The sequence below is a fragment of the Aspergillus ibericus genome, assembly GCF_003184845.1.
Source record: "Aspergillus ibericus CBS 121593 unplaced genomic scaffold BO80scaffold_13, whole genome shotgun sequence".
NCBI lineage: Eukaryota > Fungi > Ascomycota > Eurotiomycetes > Eurotiales > Aspergillaceae > Aspergillus > Aspergillus ibericus.
Window position 1 is genome coordinate 529,667 of NW_020292111.1, and position 17,981 is coordinate 547,647.

Genomic DNA, 17,981 nt, shown 5'->3' on the forward strand with positions numbered 1-17,981 from the left:
AAATGAAGCGCATTGTAATACTGGGATTGAACCTATTTTCTGGGATGTTTTCATTCGACTCTTGCGCGTCATATCGTGGTTTAATGGTCTCATATAGGAATGACGTATCCTGCGTACTGGACGCGGGAAATACCATTTTCAGGATCTCAGTCGGCTCGAGAGAGGTTCTTTGTCGTGCCATGGTTATCATGCTGGGCAACGATTACATATCAGTTGCGCGAAGAGGCATCCTAGATCCAGTCCCATTGATTATCTACTGGAGACCAAAGAAGGCAGGTGCTGTCGGAGTCAAAGGTGTTGGGTAAAATAAGCTTGATCTTTAGACACATCTGTACCGCAAGGTCATATGTACTATACTACTTGGTGAGGTGAGGGCAGCACCGTTTGGAGATCATTCAGATCAGGTTTACTCCATCTCACGGAGGATAGATCTCCCAATCCTCTGTTTCTTTTCTCTTACTCTACATCAATCTCTCTTCATAAACATCTCCAACTTAGTACTGTCCAAGGAATCAACCCCCCAGAACGTAGCATTTCCCAAGATGGAAGGTTGCCCCTCAGGACTCCGGAGCGGCCCGGACGCCCTTCTGCTTCTGCTCCTTCCGATGGTTGGGTTTGTTTGTATTCTCCTCTACAGTATTGAGTCCCATCTCTTTCTGCTCCTTCAGGAGCGTCGACAGAGAGAGGCCATTCACCGGGCGGGACCGATGGCTGCTCGTGCTCCCCCCAGTCTCCCTCACGTCTCCAGTCTTATGGACAGCGGGCTGGATGACATCAAAGTCCCCAGTTTACAGCCCCTGTCACCCACCAAGGGCCCCTCGCCCGCCCTTCCCAGCATCAAGAAGACCCAGGTGGCAGGGACGGTGACTAGCATGCTCATGGATCAGGGCGTGGACAACCTGCCCATCCCCGTATTGGAACCACAGCGAGTGAGTACTCGTTTCAGTGCCCCCCCTACTACCACTCAGGTTGAATGTCCGAGGTTAACCCGCCGCGTGCAATTTAAGAACCAACCTTTTGAGAACATGAATACTCCTCAACCGGTGCCCTGGGACGGGAAGGTCAGATGGGCCTTGAGAGGCTGCAGTGTCTTTGATAACCCTGACGACGAGATGGAAGCGTTGCTGTACCGCCCAAACATAGTCGCTAAAGAGTCCCCGGTAGAGCTTTGGGTGTTTCAGTATGGCCTACGCTATATCCCCGCCAAGCACGAACGGGATGTGTATCGGGCTATCACCATTGAGAAACTGCCGTCGGACGTGACCATGAAGCAAATCTTGCCTCTTATCGACGGCGAAATCTACTCAGCTCATCTCCTTGATACCGTGCCCATTACTGGATATAGCACCGCGCTCGTGACGTTTGTGAGCCAGACGGATACCCTTCGCTTTTTACAGTCCTCAGGAGGCAAGCTCACGGTGGGGGCGGCACAGGCCAAAGTCACTCTGGTTCCGACTCCTACTTATCCCATGAGCGCGGGGATGGCACGGCTGGTCCGGGACGGGGGCAATACACGATGCATCTGTGTTTCGGGTCTTCGAGAGACTTTGAAGGGGGAACTCCACCGTGTCTTGGGCAAATCGCCCTACATCAATTATCTCGAGTGTATGGAAGACGGAGGGGTAGCAGGCGAGGTGAACATTCAGTTCCATTCGATTAAGATGGCGATTGCAGCACATGCGATGCTAAAGTGTCATCCCAACTTTTCGGGCTGTAAGTTCCGGTTTCTGGAGGGGGTGAGACCGACGGCGCAGCGGCCTTGTATTGGGATCTGGGATTGAATATCCGGCAATCTCCGTCTCTCCATGATCACGGCTTCTAGCTAGTTACCTACTTGTACCTTTTCTTTAAAATGCTCACTGCTGGATTAAACAGTCAGGTGATTATCCAGCCATTCGACTTTTCCCAGATCTGACGTACTCATGGTGCATACACTATAGACAGTCCCCGCAAAGACCTAACAATATCGACCTGGTCATTCAAACAATCGTTGCATTTGTATGGGGTCATTATCAGAAACTGAATGGCAGTCTTCAAGTCTAATTCGTAATCAGGACTTAAATAGTTATCATATTTGTATCCGTACTATTGTGAATATATCTCTCCCCTCTAGAACCGAAAAGATGTCTTCTATTTTGAGTGTATTGTCAAAAGTAGTGGAAGTTGCATAGTTAGGAGAGTATTACAAAGGGCATAGTAGTTCTAACGAATGAAATAGTCCACTATGTGTGTAGAAAATACGTGGCGAAAGAACCTCATCTCGGTGTGTCGGTACCTTATCCCCCTCTGGGAAGATGAAACACAGAACCTTGTATTGTTTGAACCCGGGCTAATCTTCAAATCTGATACAAGAGTGGAAGGGTTTGTGTGATGGTGATGGGATTAAAGAGAGTTCTATAAATCGTTTGAGATATTGATGATAGGTTGGTATGGTCGTGCTACTACTTGTCACAGTAGAAGGTAGGTAGAGGGGCCACCTCTGCTTTAGGTGGAACAGATACTACTTGGTGTAGTAATCCAGGATGTTACTGGGAGGGGATCATAATACTATCCTGTGCTGGATTCCGGATGCGAGCGAGCAGAGATTATAAGAATTTTCTGTACGACCTGCTATTCAGGTTTCGATGGATGGATTGATAAAGGTGCAGAGTTATGGTGTAGTATGGATGGCTTCTCATGGATTACAGCACTGCATACATGCAATAATTGTAGTAAATTGTGGGACAATACAGTTTGGCTGGGGCGGATATATTTTGACGGTCTTGGGTTTGGTGGAAGATGCCGCAGGCCAGGTACTGACTGTTCTTGAAATCATCCATTTAGTATGGTTGAATCCATGGGATCAGTTAATCACGTAGAACGCCTACGACGGCAGGGATGAGATCAAGAGCGAGGAATGCTGAAGCCATTGAGTTTAAAACAAGCTGAAGCTCCTGTTCAGTATGTCCGGTGAGGCAACCCAGCTCACACGCGATGGAGGCGCCGGTTGGCGTGCGCGAAGAACCCCGCATGCCGCCGTCGTCAATCCCCGTTCCAGGAACCATCCTTATCAATCTAACATTCATCACAAAACCCGAGCCATGCCGACACAGCACGTTTATCTCGACCATTTGCTTCTCCAATTCAGCGGAGAGGAGTTTGAATCTCCTTCCACGTGGCTAACGGATCACTTTACCATCATCAATGGTGGCACTCACGCCGGTAAGTCGTTCGTGTCTGTCACTACCCTGTCTACACGAATACCAATGACCTGCAGGAGGCTTGAGCCGCAACCAGTTGATCATCTTCCCCGATGGAACCTACCTGGAGCTCCTAAACTGGATCAAAAAGCCGGAGGACTGGAGAGACCGACCGGGTGATTTCGCGCTTACTTCTTTGGCGCCTGTCTCGGCCGAAGACAACCATGACCGGATAGTCAAAGCGCTGGATACGATATCTGAAGGCAGTCTAGGTGTGACGTACTCACAGCCGATTGATGGAGGCCGCCAAACACCCAGTGGTGATAATATCCGTTGGAAGATACTGAAGGCACTCTACCCCGATGCGGAGTCAACTACGCCAGGAGAGTTCCATCCTCGAGGCCGCACGGATGCTCCCTTCTTCTGTCACGATGTCACCGACAGAGTCCTTCGCGTACCGTATAACCTGCCATCTGCCGTTCAACACCCGTCAGGAGCGACCGGAATAGCGGGTGTTGAGGTGCTCGTGCCTAAAGATAAGCTGCAATCCTACATAACCCTTTATACCTGCATCGTGGGAGCATCTCCACGCTTGTCCGAGGGTGGCCAAGCGGAGTTTGAGCTCAATGCACCGGGCGGCCTAGATGTGTCAGGAGTCATTCGCATTCGGGCTGCCACATCGGAGAATGACGAGCGGTTCCTGCGGGAGAAAGGGATTGGTCTTTCATCTCTGATCATCCGATCGAGCGCCGGAGATTTTCTGTTTCCTGTATCCGACTATCTGCATTGACTCGTGCTGAGTGACTAACTATGCAGGATGGAGATTTCGATCTGCCAAAGAGAGTTAGAACAGCTATAATAGAAATCAACTTGCTGTCCGGACCCCATCCGCTGTACGGAGAGTTCTATTCCTTAGTCTAATTCCTCTTGTGAGTGTCAGCAGGAACCATGATTCTGGAAAGTAGCACCATCCCAGATGTCTGCTTCACATGAACAGTCGGCATAAACGAGCAAGGATTTGTCACTGCTGAACTCTCCGTCCGGTATCGTCTTTTTATAGCTCGCAGGCGGAACATGCTAAAACCACCCTTGCTTATCATCCCCTTGATATCTCCTCTGGCTTGCTGAACCTCTGCCGTGGTACTTCCTGCTCCAAGTAATTTGTGCCGCTCACCGCTTCATGAACGCGCGCTGCTCAACTGCTCGAGACCTGCCATTGAGGGCAACTTAGAATGGTACAGGGATCAGACAAAGGACCGGACAGGTCCGTGTGGCGTCATCGAACATTCCTGCCCCTGCCCCTGGAATGACCGATCAACCGGGGATACGGATCGGATCCCTTTTAGATCGATCCGTGGATCGTTATCGGTTCCAACCCAAAACTGGAATGTGTCAACTGGAGATTAGCATAGATAACGGGCAGCGAGGACTGTGAAGAGTTCATCCAGGCCAGAGTTGAGGAGTAACTGGCTGAGCACCTCCGGATCCACCCCCGCAACATCGCTCAATGCGATGGTATCAGAGCACCGTTGCATTGTACCTTTGGCCCTGGCGGAGTGGACCCCGGCGTCCCAGATTATTGGGAATAGTGTGCTGCAGCCCACCCACAGGTCACTCTGACAGGGCAACAGCCACGGATCCGGGCGACGCATGCGGCGAGGGTCAAACCAAGGGTGACTGCACTTACTGGAGCCCGACAAGGGCAATGGCGGTGGATCGGGGGTGCAGGGTGAGATTTGAGGGTGGAAGACGATGATGGTGGTGATGGTGGAGGAGGAGGATGACGACGGGAGGGGAGCCAAAGGCGTTCAGGGTCCAGACTTGCGTGGCCGTGATTAAAATAACCGGCGACTACACCGGGAGGGGAATAGTTGTTGGGTCCGCCTGCTTCGGCGCAAATGAATTTTCGACGCAAATTCGACGCTACTGTGGGAACTAATCTCAAGGCAGTAAGCATCGGCCGCCCGCCAGTCGCCCGGCCGCAACCGGCCAAGCCATCCTCTCCTTTCATCTTCTGACCTGACCTTATCCCGTCCTCCTTTCCTTTCCTCGCCAACCACCGTCGCCGTTGAGGGCTCCGTTCGCCCTCCTCCCGATCCATCGCCCGTCCGTCTCTTCGTCACTCGTTCGACTTATTCCGCCCACGCCTACCACTCTCCCTCCCTCCCTCACCACCACCACCACCACCACCGTCGCCGCCGCCCCGACAAATATATCTCTCCCCGCCGCACTCATCTTCGATTAGATCACCGTCATACCATGGTGGGCTCTCCTCAGTGAGCGACTCTCCCCCCCCCCGACGGTCCCCACCGCCTTCCTTCAGCCTCAAGAGTCGTCGTCATGGCACGTTGGCCCAGCCATGTTGCCAGGTCGACCTCGCGATCCGTGTCCTCCATGGTCTTCTATCTCTCTTTGATGTCCCTCGTTCTTTCCACCGTCGCTCGCGCTCACAGTGTCGCCCTCCTACCATCCGCGGCTTCGTCCTCGTTTCCCTCGTGTGGCTTGACCTGCTCCGTCCTAAAGGAGGCCCAGGACCACTGCCTGCCACCCGTCGCCCCCGAGACCGATTCTGCGACCTACCTCTCGTGTTTTTGCCAGTCGAACCTGCTCACCCAAATTCATTCCCCGACCGGTGTCTGCACGGAGAGTTGCACCAGCGCGTCCGACCGTTCGTTAATACGGACATGGTATGACGAACTCTGCTCGTCCGAGAGCACCCTCTCGGAGCGAGACATGTCCGCATCCATTTTCCCGAGGGATTCGCGCTCCCAGGCCTGGTAGGTAGCCACCGGTGACCACCTAGACGGCTTCACATATTGACATGCTCAGGTGGACGACGCACTACCAGTGGGTGATCATGATCATCGTCCTTGTGGTCGCATTTTCCGTCATCACCGTCGTGGGCATCTGGCTTAAACGCCGCCACGATCGGAAATACCCGGGTCTCTACCATGCCGCCGGAACTGCTGGGACGGACAGCGCACTGTTGGCAGCCCGTCAGCAGGACGCTAGTCCCTCCCCTGGACCGGGGCCTCCCGCGCAGGGCGCGTTCAGGCCTGGTCGGTACGATACTGCGACCAACTCCGAGTCCATCGCCAGCAGTTCCCGCACGAATGTCGCGGCGCCCACGACCCGACCCGGCCGGACGCCATCGCGTTTACAAAAGACTCAGCCCGTCCCGGAAGGCGATATCGAAATTCGCGAAGTTGCCCGATGATCTCGTGCATGATAACGTTTCTTTCTTTTTGTCGAGATTCAATCCTTTTACCAAAGCGCGACGACTGGCAGTGTTTCTACCGTTGACCAACCGATAATGTCCGGGTAGGGTCAGTCGGGAAACAAATGCGCCCCGCGCAACAATCTTGCATATACCTGGCGTTCACGTGTCTGTGGGGTTATTGAAAATCTCACGTACAGTTCCCGTCCGATTCCGTACAAAGTCCTTTCTTCTATTTCTTCGACACTCTATGTGCCTTTGCCTGCTCCGAATGACTGTGCATAACTATGGTTCAGGTTTCTATTTGGCTATGTTTACCACTGACTTTTGATCGAATATACTCATTTTCCTTCGTCCTATACTATATTCCAGCATGACCAGGATGGAATATATATGATGACTATTCTGGTTGGACGCCAAGATAGGTTACACAGGATGTAGGTAGAACCGTCCGTAACCACCTCTCAATCAAACATGTGTACTATATCGTACTATCAAAACAATCCAGTAATTTACAGACAAAAACCGGATGAGTAAGATAAATAACTATGAACCGCTGAACCTGATATCCAAGAAACCAAACCAAACAAACACACAACCCACCAACCCCTCAAGCCACCGTAATACTCACAATCTTAATATCCTGCTCGGGCTTCTCCTTATGCGTCTTAGTATTCTCAATCTTATGCACAACATCCAATCCCTGCACCGCACGCCCAAACACCGTATGTTTCCCATCCAACCACGGCGTCTTCTCCGTGGTAATAAAGAACTGACTTCCATTGGTATTCGGTCCCGCGTTGGCCATGGACAACGTATACGGTTTATCGTGCTTCAGAGTAGAGAATTCGTCCTCGAATTCACCGCCCCAGATGGATTCGCCGCCGGTGCCGTCGCCGAGGGGGTCACCGCCTTGGATCATGAATTTGCGGATGACGCGGTGGAAGATGGTGTTGTTGTAGTAGCCGGCGCGGGCGTGGGTGGTGAAGTTCTCGACGGCTTTGGGGGCCGCGGAGGGGTAGAGGCGGAGGTGGATGTCGCCCATGGTGGTGTGGAGGATGGCGGAGGTGCCGAGGTCGGCAGGTTTTTGGGCGGTGGAGTCGCGACCGGAGGCGGATTCGCGGGGACGTTCGTTTTGGATGTCGCGGGTGGATTTGGAGATGTCGGTGGTGTTGGTGAAGAGGTAGAAGCGGACTTTGGCGAAGCCGGTGCTGATGAGGATGGGGTCGCGTTCTTCGGCTTCTTGGAGGAGGGGATTGGAACTGGCGGCCATGGAGACGGTCATAATGCCCTTCTTTTGGGGTTGGCCTTGGTACATGGCTAGGTTGAGGGCGCGGAAGGGTTCCTCTTTGGCGTAGACGCGGACGACGCGGTTGGTGTAGGTGTTGAGGCATTTGACGCCGTGGAGGGAGCCGTAGAGGATGAAGTGTCCGGATTCGTCGAAGAGGACGTTGATTTTGGGCTTGGTGAAGGGGTTTTCGAGTTCGCGTTCGACGGCGAGGCGGCGACCGAATTCGAGCTCGTCGAGTTGGTAGATGGCAGTGCCGGCTTGTTGCATGTCGGTGATGGTGGTGAGCGATTCGTCGTATTTGCGGTAGAGCTTGCCTGTGGCGAAGTCGAAGACACGGACTTGACGGTCTGGGAAGGAGACGGCGGCGAATTGTTGGCCGGACGGGGAGATGGATAATGATGCCGGGACTGACTTGGCCTTGCGGAACTCGAAGAGGTTGGTGGAGGATTTGAGCTCGAAGACGTTGTCGGGCTTCTCGAAGGAGCCATCGCCCGCGCGCCAGTACTCGATCATGCCGGCCTCGTCGGCGGAGATGACGCAGTCGTAGGCGTCGTTGAAGGCGATGGCGGCCACGGGGCTGCGATGGATCGACTTGACGGTGTGTAATGGGGTTGGGTTCTCACCACGGCCGTCGAAGACTTGGATCATGCTGCTTTCTTCGTCGGTCACGGCCAGGAGAGGTAACGAGGCGCCGCGGCGATGGACCCAGCATACACAACGGGGGTTGAAGTCGAGGGTAAGCATGGCGAGGAGGTCTGTCAGGAGTTAGTTTGAGAGATGCATAGAGAAGATATGGGAGCTATACCGAAAGTGATAACATCAAAGATCTTGACTGTTTTGTCTGCTCCGGTCGTCGCAAAGCTTCTTCCATCGGCGCTGACGCTGACGCTCTTGATCTCCGCCGTGTGGGCGCGGAACTCCTTCACGAACTCGACCCCCACTGCCATCTTCTTCCAGAACTTAACAAAGCCATCTATGGATGAGGTGATGAGGAAATCGGTATGCGGAGTTACGGTGACGAAGGACAATTGGTCCTTGTGCATGAGGGACTTGGAGTACCGCGGCGAGGCAGGCAGCGCATTCACGTAGACCTTCTCGAAGGGGAGCTTGCGACGCTTCTTTTTCGGTGCGTCAGCGGAGGGAAGAGCCGGACCAAAGTCATCGTCGGACGAGGAATCGTCGCCTATGAGAGCGAGTTAGTAGCTATTCAGGACGCATGCGAGCTCATGGGTGGTGGCAGGAGCTGTCCGACGACATCGGACGTACCATTCTCTTCGCTACCATCCACGGCGGAATGGGGGCGCTTGTTTGACGCCAGCTTCTGTTCCTCCTCGGCAGGCATGTTGGACAATAGGTGACAATGCTTCAATTGCAACAGGGCGAGCAGTAACCAGCGCTGGAGGAAGCGCCAGAGAAAGGGCGGCGGGCGGTCTGCGGGCGCTGCTGGAGCTCGGGCCACATCGCGAACTTTTCTGGTTGTCCCGCATTGGTCGACTCGCCGTTCTCTCAGTCCTCACCGTCCAGGAGTCCCCCCTGAGCTGCCAGTCTTTCCCCCCGACGGTAGCCCATTCTTCCAACCACTCATAGTCACCATGGTATGTCGTCTCCGATGCTGCCTCCTCCTCATGTTGCTCCTTTCTCAAATACTGACCGCCCCTCAAGGCGTCCTTCGCCAATCCCACGCAGATCTTTGCGGAAGATGTCATCGAAGAGAAGGGTGAGAATGCTCGTCTGTCCGCCTTCGTCGGTGCTATCGCCGTCGGTGACCTCGTGAAGAGCACCCTTGGTCCCAAGGGAATGGACAAGATCCTCCAGTCAGCGTACGTGGGATGAACATATTTGGCTAAGCGGGGTTGCCATCCTGAGCACCGCACTGATGACACGGATGTTCTAGGTCGACCGGAGACATCCTCGTTACGAATGACGGTGCTACGATCCTGAAATCTATCGCTCTCGATAACGCCGCGGCTAAGGTCTTGGTCAACATCTCCAAGGTCCAGGATGACGAAGTCGGTGACGGTACCACCTCCGTCACTGTGTTGGCGGCGGAGTTGCTGCGGGAGGCCGAGAAGTTGGTGAACCGCAAGATCCACCCTCAGACCATCATCGAAGGTTACCGGATAGCTAGCAAGGCCGCTCTGGAGGCCCTCGAGAAGGCCGCTGTCGACCGTAGTGCCGACATGGAGTCGTTCCGCAAAGACCTCCACTCCATCGCTCGTACAACCCTCAGCTCGAAGGTCCTGGCCCAGGACCGTGACCAGTTCGCCACCCTCGCCTGTGACGCTGTTCTCCGTCTCCGCGGCTCGACCGACCTGAGCCACATCCAGATCATCAAGAAGGCCGGTGGCAAGCTCAGCGACTCCTACCTCGATGAGGGTTTCATCCTTGACAAGAAGATCGGTGTGAACCAGCCCAAGCGCTTGGAGAACGTCAAGATTCTGGTTGCCAACACTGCCATGGACACGGACAAGGTGAAGATCTTCGGTGCACGGGTCAAGGTCGAGTCGACCGGCAAGCTTGCGGAGCTTGAGAAGGCGGAGCGCGAGAAGATGAAGGCCAAGGTCGAGCGGATCAAGTCTCACGGCATCAACTGCTTCGTCAACCGTCAGCTGATCTACAACTGGCCCGAGCAGCTGTTCACGGAGGCCGGTATCATGTCCATCGAGCACGCCGACTTCGACGGTGTCGAGCGTTTGGCCCTGGTCACCGGTGGTGAGATCGCCTCGACGTTTGATCACCCCGATCAGGTTAAGCTGGGTCACTGCGATGTCATCGAGGAGGTCATCATCGGTGAGGATACCCTCATCAAGTTCTCGGGCGTGGCTGCCGGTCAGGCATGCACCATCGTTCTCCGTGGTGCCACGGAGCAGCTGCTCGATGAAGCCGAGCGCTCTCTCCACGACGCCCTGGCTGTCCTGTCTCAGACCGTCAAGGACCCCCGGGTCACCCTGGGTGGTGGCTGTGCCGAGATGGTCATGTCCAAGGCCGTTGAGCAGGCCGCACAGAACACGACCGGCAAGAAGCAGCTGGCCGTGGATGCGTTTGCGTACGCTCTGAAGCAGCTCCCTACCATTCTGGCCGACAATGCTGGTCTGGACTCCAGCGATCTGGTTACGCGTCTACGACAGGCGATCAACAACGGCATGACCAGCTCCGGACTGGACCTGCTCACCCCTGGCGGTGGCATTGCTGACATGCGCGAGTTGGGCGTTGTGGAGAGCTACAAGCTGAAGAAGGCGGTGGTGTCTTCCGCGTCGGAGGCTGCAGAGGTAAGACTGACTCGTTGCCCTCATGATTCTGGAAACCAATTAACTCTCATCTAGCTTCTCCTGCGTGTCGACAACATTATCCGGGCCGCCCCCCGGAGACGCGAGCGTATGTAAGGGACGAGGGAGATGTCAAGTAAATATCCAATATTATGCGAGCGTGGAAAATAATGTGAACTCGGTTCGAGCCAAAATGGTCAGGGAGGTGGATATCCACCGGGTGCTATACGGAGCGTAATCACCATGTTATAGATCTTTATGACAAACCATCTGACGATCTCTGGAACTTGTGGGAATTCATCTGTTGCCTTTTTGCTCCAGTATGCCATTGGTTGGGGCTGTGTAAGAAGGCCGGTGCTCCACGCCGAACAGTAGCTTGAGCATGAGGATCGTCCTAGACACGGGAGCATTCAATTTGAAGAACGTGGGTCGACGATTCCTGCTGCTATTGATCGCGGGATCCCTCAACGTCGTACAACATCTGCTTCAGGTTCGACGAAATGATGTTCATCCCAGGCCCTTTTGGGGAAGAACTTGGTAACACATAATCTTATAGCAGGCTGAAACCATAACAAAACACGGTAGTGAGATACACGCTGATAGAGTTATACACCTAGACAGAAGAATTGCCCCTATATATGATACTTATAAGATTGCACCTTCACTGCTAGCTAGCACATCGGTGTACCATTTTTACCCGCGCCAAGGGTGATATGCATAGGCTGGTCCAACGTACAGGATAACAGCCATTGGCACCAAAACTTTCCGTGGACGATCACCCCAGCAGCCAAGACAAACACGGGCGTTTCCTATATTTAGCGGGCGTGCGTGTGGGGGAATTACTCCGAACGGGCGGGTCGGTGTGCCTTGTTCCTGAACAGTCCATTTATCCTTCATAGTTTATCATCGCGGTAATATCTCTTCCTTTGTTCTCTGCTCTCTCAAACTTGACTGCAATTTGCGATGCCAGGATGGAGTTCAGTCGTGGTACTGCGGGCTGGGCAGGTTGGCTGGGGCGATCGATGGAGCGGCCCCCGCAATGGACAGCCAGTCAGGACGGCGACCAGCCAGCCATTGCGCGTTCGGCGGCACACAAGCACTAAGGCAGCCCGAGACCCATGGACCCTGAGCTAGGATGGGGTGCCTCAGGGTCCAGCGACAGGCACCGGACTAAGCTAGTTCCTAGTAGGACTCAAAGTGTAGTTCCGTCACTCCATCATCCTTCCTCCTCCCTTGGCACCGCAATGCGACCCCCTGGCTCGTACTCGGAAGGGGTCCCAGTGGCAGCGATCCACTGCGACCTTGTCTGGTGCCTACCACCCTACATGGTCCGCTTGGTACCACCCCAGCGATCTGATGCCGTCACTGCAGTCTCACACCCTGCAAAATCCCTTCTTGACCTGCCTCGGGGATCCAGTCTCGGTCCATATCCAGCCACTCCCCGGCTGCTTTTCCTCCTGTCGCTTGTCATGTCGACCACCGTAACTTGACTGGTTAACCATTCCTCTGCCACTTCCTGGCTCCTGCTGGAGTCTCTGCACTTGTTGAATCCCAGCGCAAGGTCGGACGTGATTGATCCCCTCATTCTTTTCCCTTCCCCTCCCTTCCGCATTCCGCCCATCGCTGTCCGCCTTCGTCGACAGACCCTCCACCCACTTCTTCACGCGCATCGATGCTGCTGTCTCTTCTGTCCCTCGCTTAATACTCACATTCGTGTCCATCACGATGATCTCGCCCGGCTGGATATGGGCGGTCGTCCTGACCATCCTGGTCCCTTTCCAGGGAACTGTGCCTGCTCTGCAACTGGATATCAACGATGAGCGTAAGCGCCCAGTCCCGCGCGGAGTGACGCGCCCAGAAACTGATCTTTGGCGATCATAGAATCCATCAAAAATGCCGCCAGGACGACAGCCTACAACATGATGAGCTACTACCACGGCAATGAATCGGGTCAAACACCAGGGAAGCTTCCCGACACCTGGTGGGAGGGGGGTGCTATGTTCATGACGTTAATCCAGTACTGGTACTGGACCGGAGACACCTCGTACAATGAGGTTACAACACAGGGAATGCTCTGGCAGAAGGGCCAAAACGACTACTTCCCGGCCAACGACAGCAACTACTTGGGCAATGATGATCAGGTCTTTTGGGGCCTGGCTGCCATGACGGCTGCAGAACTCAACTACCCGGAAGATGATGGCCAGCCGTCTTGGTTGTCGCTCGCTCAGGGTGTCTTCAACACCCAGGTCCCTCGATGGGATACCTCCAGCTGCCAGGGAGGGCTGCGATGGCAGATCTGGCCCTACCAAGCTGGCTATACCACCAAGAACGCCATCTCCAACGGCGGTCTATTTCAACTGGCGGCTCGTCTTGGACGCTACACCAATAATGAAACATATAGTAACTGGGCGGAGAAAATTTGGGACTGGAGTGCGACAACCCCGCTGCTGCAGACGAATGCATGGTATATTGCCGACACCACTACCACCGAGGCACAGTGCAAAGATCACGGTGACATACAGTGGACGTACAACTATGGGACCTACATCAGTGGAGCCGCGTACATGTATAATCTTGTAAGTCACCCTTCTTGATGCGTTTATCTTGTCTCTGTACTCATGGTTTAGACCAACGGTGCCGACAAATGGAAGAAAGGCCTCGATGGATTACTTGGAAGTGCCTTCCAGAAATTCTTCCCGCAACAATACGGCAGTAATGTAATGTCGGAAATCTCCTGTGAGCCAAACATGATGTGCGATCGAAATCAGGATTGCTTCAAGGGGTTCTTGGCATCCTGGTTGACCTTTACGACGACCATTGCACCCTACACTGCTGGCGAAATTATTCCCAAGATCCAGCAGTCAGCTCTGGCAGCGGCGAAGCAATGCTCCGGGGGCGATTCCGGCACTCAGTGCGGACGGCGGTGGTACCAACCGCAGTGGGACGGCGAGACATCGCTTGAGACAGATATGAGTGCCCTGAGCGTCTTTTCATCCAACATGATCACCCATCAGCAACATGGCTCAAGCCAGGGTCCGCTGACATCGGACACCGGCGGCACCAGCAAGAGCGACCCAAATGCGGGCACCGCTCCAAAGAACTCTCCCGACAAGCTGCCTGATATCACGACCGGCGACCGTGCAGGCGCCTCGGTTCTTACTGTAGCCTTTGTCAGCGGCTGGGTTGCTTCCATTGCCTGGTTGGTCTATGGAGGTTGAAGTGATACTTGAGATTTGGGTTACTTGACGTTGTTCTGTACATATATGACCTGAAGGGCTACAAGCGGCTCTATGGCTATTGTGCTTTTTTTTTTTTTTTCTGCTTATTTATGGCTTGGCTTTGCGCTGATTTCTCGTGTTGATCACACTATCGGACAGTGTATTTCATTCTGCATTAATACCAGCCGGGAGTTGCTTTGGATGCGGAAAACTTGGTGTTGAGGTGCCCGGAGCGCTTTCAGACTCCACGACCGGAGATAATCAGCTTTATTGTTATAATGAGTGATCCCAACATTTTGGTTATACCATGTCATAATTGGCTTCACAGCTGTGATCACGCTTGATATGTGGCTTGAAAGGACCCCGTAACGTCATTCGATGTGTACTAGTTATGTAAAAGATGTGTTCTACACAGGATGACTGATAGGATTAGCGCATCACGCCGTCCCGGCTGGGCAGGCGGTAAGACGCGCGGGATCCACGTCGAGCGGACCAATTAGGCGGTGAGAAGCCGACAATATTCATCAGATAGAGAGATTCACTTCTTCGCGCAGCAGGGAAGGGACCAAACACCAGTCAATTCCGTGGCCCCTGGTCCTAGGTCGGTGTTACTACCTGCAACTTACTGACCTGTCACCTAGTCCTGTCATTTCCCCCAGAGCCTCCCCGGTCACCTACTTTCCCTTCTCAACCACCCACCCATCCCGCCGTCCAAATACGATCCGTCACAAACTCACTGGTCTCATCGTATCATGCCCATTTCAGCTTTGCATACTGCTTCAAGTGTTTGATCGAGTCGCCCTCCTGCGCCCGTCCTCCGCCATGGTTTTCCTACGTTTGAGGGTTAAGGTGTACCCCCGCGAGCAGGTTGCGCCTACTCCGTCTTTCTCGCTCCGTTCCATTCTCGGTGATCGCGACCGCGATGACGCCAGTCGCAGTACAAATGGCTCGACTACCGGGAAACCGGCCACCTTCTTGCTGGTGCTGGAGAAGCCGGAGGAGATCACCCTGGGTGGGCTGGCGGGCTTGATCCAAGAAAAGTGGAAGAAGCTGAGACCTAAGGCGGAGTAAGTGCGATGCTTGGTTGGCTACTGTATCCTTGAATTGCACATGCTTGTTGGACTGTACTGCTACGGGCTGGACTCTGTACGCTGACTATTCATGTCAAATTAGTCCGTTGGACATTAAGAAGCTCCTCGATGACAATCATGAATCCGACGACCTCGATGCCGATATGACCGTTGCCGAGGTGTTCGTGGATAACGGCAGAGCACGCCAGGACGGCTCTGATCAGCGAGCTACGGTCCGTGTGATACAAAAGCCTGGCCAGTATGCTCCCGTGCGGTTCCCCTCCGTCACCCAAGACTGGGACGCTGCCGCGCAAAGCTTTGAGCGTCAGATACAGATCAAAAAGGAGGCAGTCAAAGCGGCGATGGATCAGATTCCGACCATCACTGAGGAGGAGACCACCGATTTCTCGCACTCGGAATCGGCAAGTAGACCATCGTCGGCGTGGGGCTCTTATGAGAACCGCCGGTCAGAAATCCCCGTTTCGTCTGTGGAAAAGGACGAAGTTCCGGTATCGCCCGCGCCTTGGGATAAGAAGTCACACGTGCATGAAGAGGATTCTCAGGACCAGACGGGCAGCACGATTGCGGCCACACCACTGCAGAAGCGCATGGTGAGTCAGGAGCTGGGTGATTCTCCCTCTCACTCTCCGACGCCCAAAGCGCACGCCGCGTCCTCGAGACATGGCTCATCGCAGGGTTCTGCAAGGCGGCCGATCGTCAAGGATGTCACAGAAGCGAAGGCCGCTGCGCCACGCGAAGTGGGGAGCCCTGATAGTTCGCTATCACCTTTGAGTACGCGGAAACCACTCAAGCGCCGGCAAGTGCCCGAACCGCAGGCGCCAATTCCGGTCGTTGACAGCGAGAGCGAGGAGAGTGACGAGAATGACGAGAATGTGGAACCCCAACCCGTTGCAGAGAATCAACCCCAGAATGGTGATGTTCTCATGCACGACGCTGGCGCGACAGCTACGCAGGAACCCCAACCATCGAACAACAGCAGCTCGCGCAAGAGAAAGTTGACCCCGGACATTTTCGAACCGAGCAAAGAGCCCCGTCTTGCCGAGCCGGCCAGTACTCAGAATGGCGACCAGGCCGCTGAGAAGAGCATTGTGACATCTGAGGTGAGTCCATCAACTCCACGCAAACGCGCCAGGGCCCCATCGTTTGCATTTGGTCGCCGCCTGAACTTTTCAGGGCGTGCACCGTCCGAGCCCCCTAAGCCTGGCCTGGGGCTGGGTATTACGAAGAGTCCGCCTAACAAACGGCATATGCATTGGACCCAGGTCTCGGCCATCCCCGCGCCACCCAACTTCCTGCCCCCCAATGGCACCCCGGAAATCCCCAGTAGTAGCGCCCCTACGCTCCGCCGTGGTTCCGTCTCGCTGGCCCAATTCTCCACGCCCTCGAAACTTCAAACGCCCATTGACAAAGTCAAGGTCTTGCACTCGGCCTTGCGCAAGAGTTCCCCGGCCGAGCGACCATCGGAACGCCGGTCTGTGTCATTCGCCGACGAAGACGAGGTTCTGTGCACCGGTTCTCAGCCCGCGCCAAAGTCGAATCCTCAAAGTGCCTCGAAGGTCCGGACCAAGGCGACGGGCCCCAACCGGAGAACGTCGGACTCGAGCTCTATGGTTTTTCCTGCTTCTGTGCCCCAAGAGCGGCTGGACCAGCTCTTGGCAGAGGCCAACCGGAAGGTGGAGCAGGATCGGCGATTCGAGGAAGAATTAAAGGCTAAGATCAAGGCCGCTCGCGAACAGAAGGCTGACCCTCAGTATATCCGCAAACTGACCAGTATGTCGGACGCATGGACTGCTTACAAGAAGGCTGAAAAGGAGGGCCGTCAAGCGAAGCTGGAGACACAACGTAACAAGTTTGAATCTCAGCGAAGGGAGGTTGAGAAGTTCGAAGCCTCTCTGAAGACCAAATCAGCCCCTGTTTCGCCAAAGCCCAAGCCCTCGATTAACGGTCAAGGGTCGCAAAAGTCAACGCCACGCTCCCATTCCGATGAGGTCTCCATTGTCGTCCCGACTCCGCAGTCCGCGAAAGCTGCCAGGTCAACACCCGCTTCGAGTGCGAAGACCGCCCAAGTGCAAGCGCAGACCCGGCCGACCAGCAAGACGACAACGTCCCCGAAGCCTGTCGCAAACGAACCTCCTCAAAGTTCCCTTGCCTCAGACGGCCTTGACCTGCCGCCCATGGGCAGGACCGTATACAGAGCCGGCTCTGCCAAACCGAATGGGACCCCTGTCCGACCCATTCCGGTCAAGTCGCCCCAGCAGGCCAAGCCGGCCACTCAAGCACAGCCGACCCCTCCGGCACCCGTTGAGGTATCGTCTGATTCTGAAGAGTCCAGCTCCGAGTCGGAGTCGGAGTCGGAATCCGAGTCCGAGTCTGGCTCAGGATCTGAGGGCGAGCCCATCAGCAAACCCTCCCCCCGCAAGACGGCATCTTCGCCTACGAAACCCAATTCTACCACACCGGCTGAACTTCCCGCATCGCAACCTGCCCCGCAGGCGTGGGCGCGGCCGTCCAGCGCGACCCGGACTACGCGGACCACGCTGAAGTCGCTGATCCAACACCAGAAGAAGGAGCTGGAGGCAAAGACGCAGCCACGACGGGCGGCCAACAGTCAGCCTCGCAAGCGCAACATGTTTTCGCCGCCGTCGGACAGTGAGGATGAGAGCGAGAGCGAGAGCAGCAGCAGCAGCAGCAGCAGCAGCGACAGCGATAGTGATAGCGA

At 54.9% G+C, this 17,981-nt stretch overlaps 7 protein-coding genes across 7 annotated transcripts; 6 read left to right on the forward strand and 1 right to left on the reverse strand.

Annotated features, from left to right (window-relative positions):
- Positions 1–669: 669 nt before the first annotated feature.
- On the forward strand, positions 670–1,954 carry BO80DRAFT_472505 (uncharacterized protein). The gene has a single exon (XM_025723142.1). The coding sequence runs from the start codon at positions 708–710 to the stop codon at positions 1,779–1,781; it is 1,074 nt and encodes a 357-aa protein (XP_025576793.1). The 5' UTR covers positions 670–707; the 3' UTR covers positions 1,782–1,954.
- A 1,094-nt stretch (positions 1,955–3,048) lies between these two features.
- Positions 3,049–4,053, forward strand: BO80DRAFT_423893 (uncharacterized protein). Its single transcript, XM_025719152.1, has 2 exons — positions 3,049–3,201; positions 3,257–4,053. Exons 1-2 carry the CDS (start codon positions 3,081–3,083, stop codon positions 3,967–3,969), a joined length of 834 nt encoding a protein of 277 aa, XP_025576794.1. The 5' UTR covers positions 3,049–3,080; the 3' UTR covers positions 3,970–4,053.
- A 1,520-nt stretch (positions 4,054–5,573) lies between these two features.
- BO80DRAFT_433726 (uncharacterized protein) lies at positions 5,574–6,396 on the forward strand (the record flags this gene model as incomplete). Its single annotated transcript, XM_025720839.1, has 2 exons — positions 5,574–5,956; positions 6,009–6,396. The coding sequence occupies 2 exons, from the start codon at positions 5,574–5,576 to the stop codon at positions 6,394–6,396; spliced, it is 771 nt and encodes a 256-aa protein (XP_025576795.1).
- A 353-nt stretch (positions 6,397–6,749) lies between these two features.
- On the reverse strand, positions 6,750–9,110 carry BO80DRAFT_36248 (WD40 repeat domain-containing peptidylprolyl isomerase). Its single transcript, XM_025716055.1, has 3 exons — positions 8,954–9,110; positions 8,493–8,870; positions 6,750–8,442 (listed from the first exon to the last, which is right to left on the reverse strand). Exons 1-3 carry the CDS (start codon positions 9,027–9,029, stop codon positions 7,007–7,009), a joined length of 1,890 nt encoding a protein of 629 aa, XP_025576796.1. The 5' UTR covers positions 9,030–9,110; the 3' UTR covers positions 6,750–7,006.
- A 77-nt stretch (positions 9,111–9,187) lies between these two features.
- On the forward strand, positions 9,188–11,335 carry BO80DRAFT_403981 (chaperonin-containing T-complex subunit CCT2). The gene is made up of 4 exons (XM_025717663.1): positions 9,188–9,282; positions 9,350–9,507; positions 9,582–10,956; positions 11,011–11,335. Exons 1-4 carry the CDS (start codon positions 9,280–9,282, stop codon positions 11,068–11,070), a joined length of 1,596 nt encoding a protein of 531 aa, XP_025576797.1. The 5' UTR covers positions 9,188–9,279; the 3' UTR covers positions 11,071–11,335.
- An 857-nt stretch (positions 11,336–12,192) lies between these two features.
- Positions 12,193–14,271, forward strand: BO80DRAFT_423896 (glycoside hydrolase family 76 protein). The gene is made up of 3 exons (XM_025719153.1): positions 12,193–12,775; positions 12,835–13,529; positions 13,581–14,271. Exons 1-3 carry the CDS (start codon positions 12,679–12,681, stop codon positions 14,169–14,171), a joined length of 1,383 nt encoding a protein of 460 aa, XP_025576798.1. The 5' UTR covers positions 12,193–12,678; the 3' UTR covers positions 14,172–14,271.
- Positions 14,272–14,993: 722 nt separating this feature from the next.
- On the forward strand, positions 14,994–17,958 carry BO80DRAFT_378970 (uncharacterized protein; the record flags this gene model as incomplete). The annotated part of the gene is made up of 2 exons (XM_025716760.1): positions 14,994–15,238; positions 15,345–17,958. Coding segments are annotated over 2 exons (2,859 nt in total), but the record flags the coding sequence as incomplete, so codon positions are not given.
- Between the last annotated feature and the right edge of the window lie 23 nt (positions 17,959–17,981).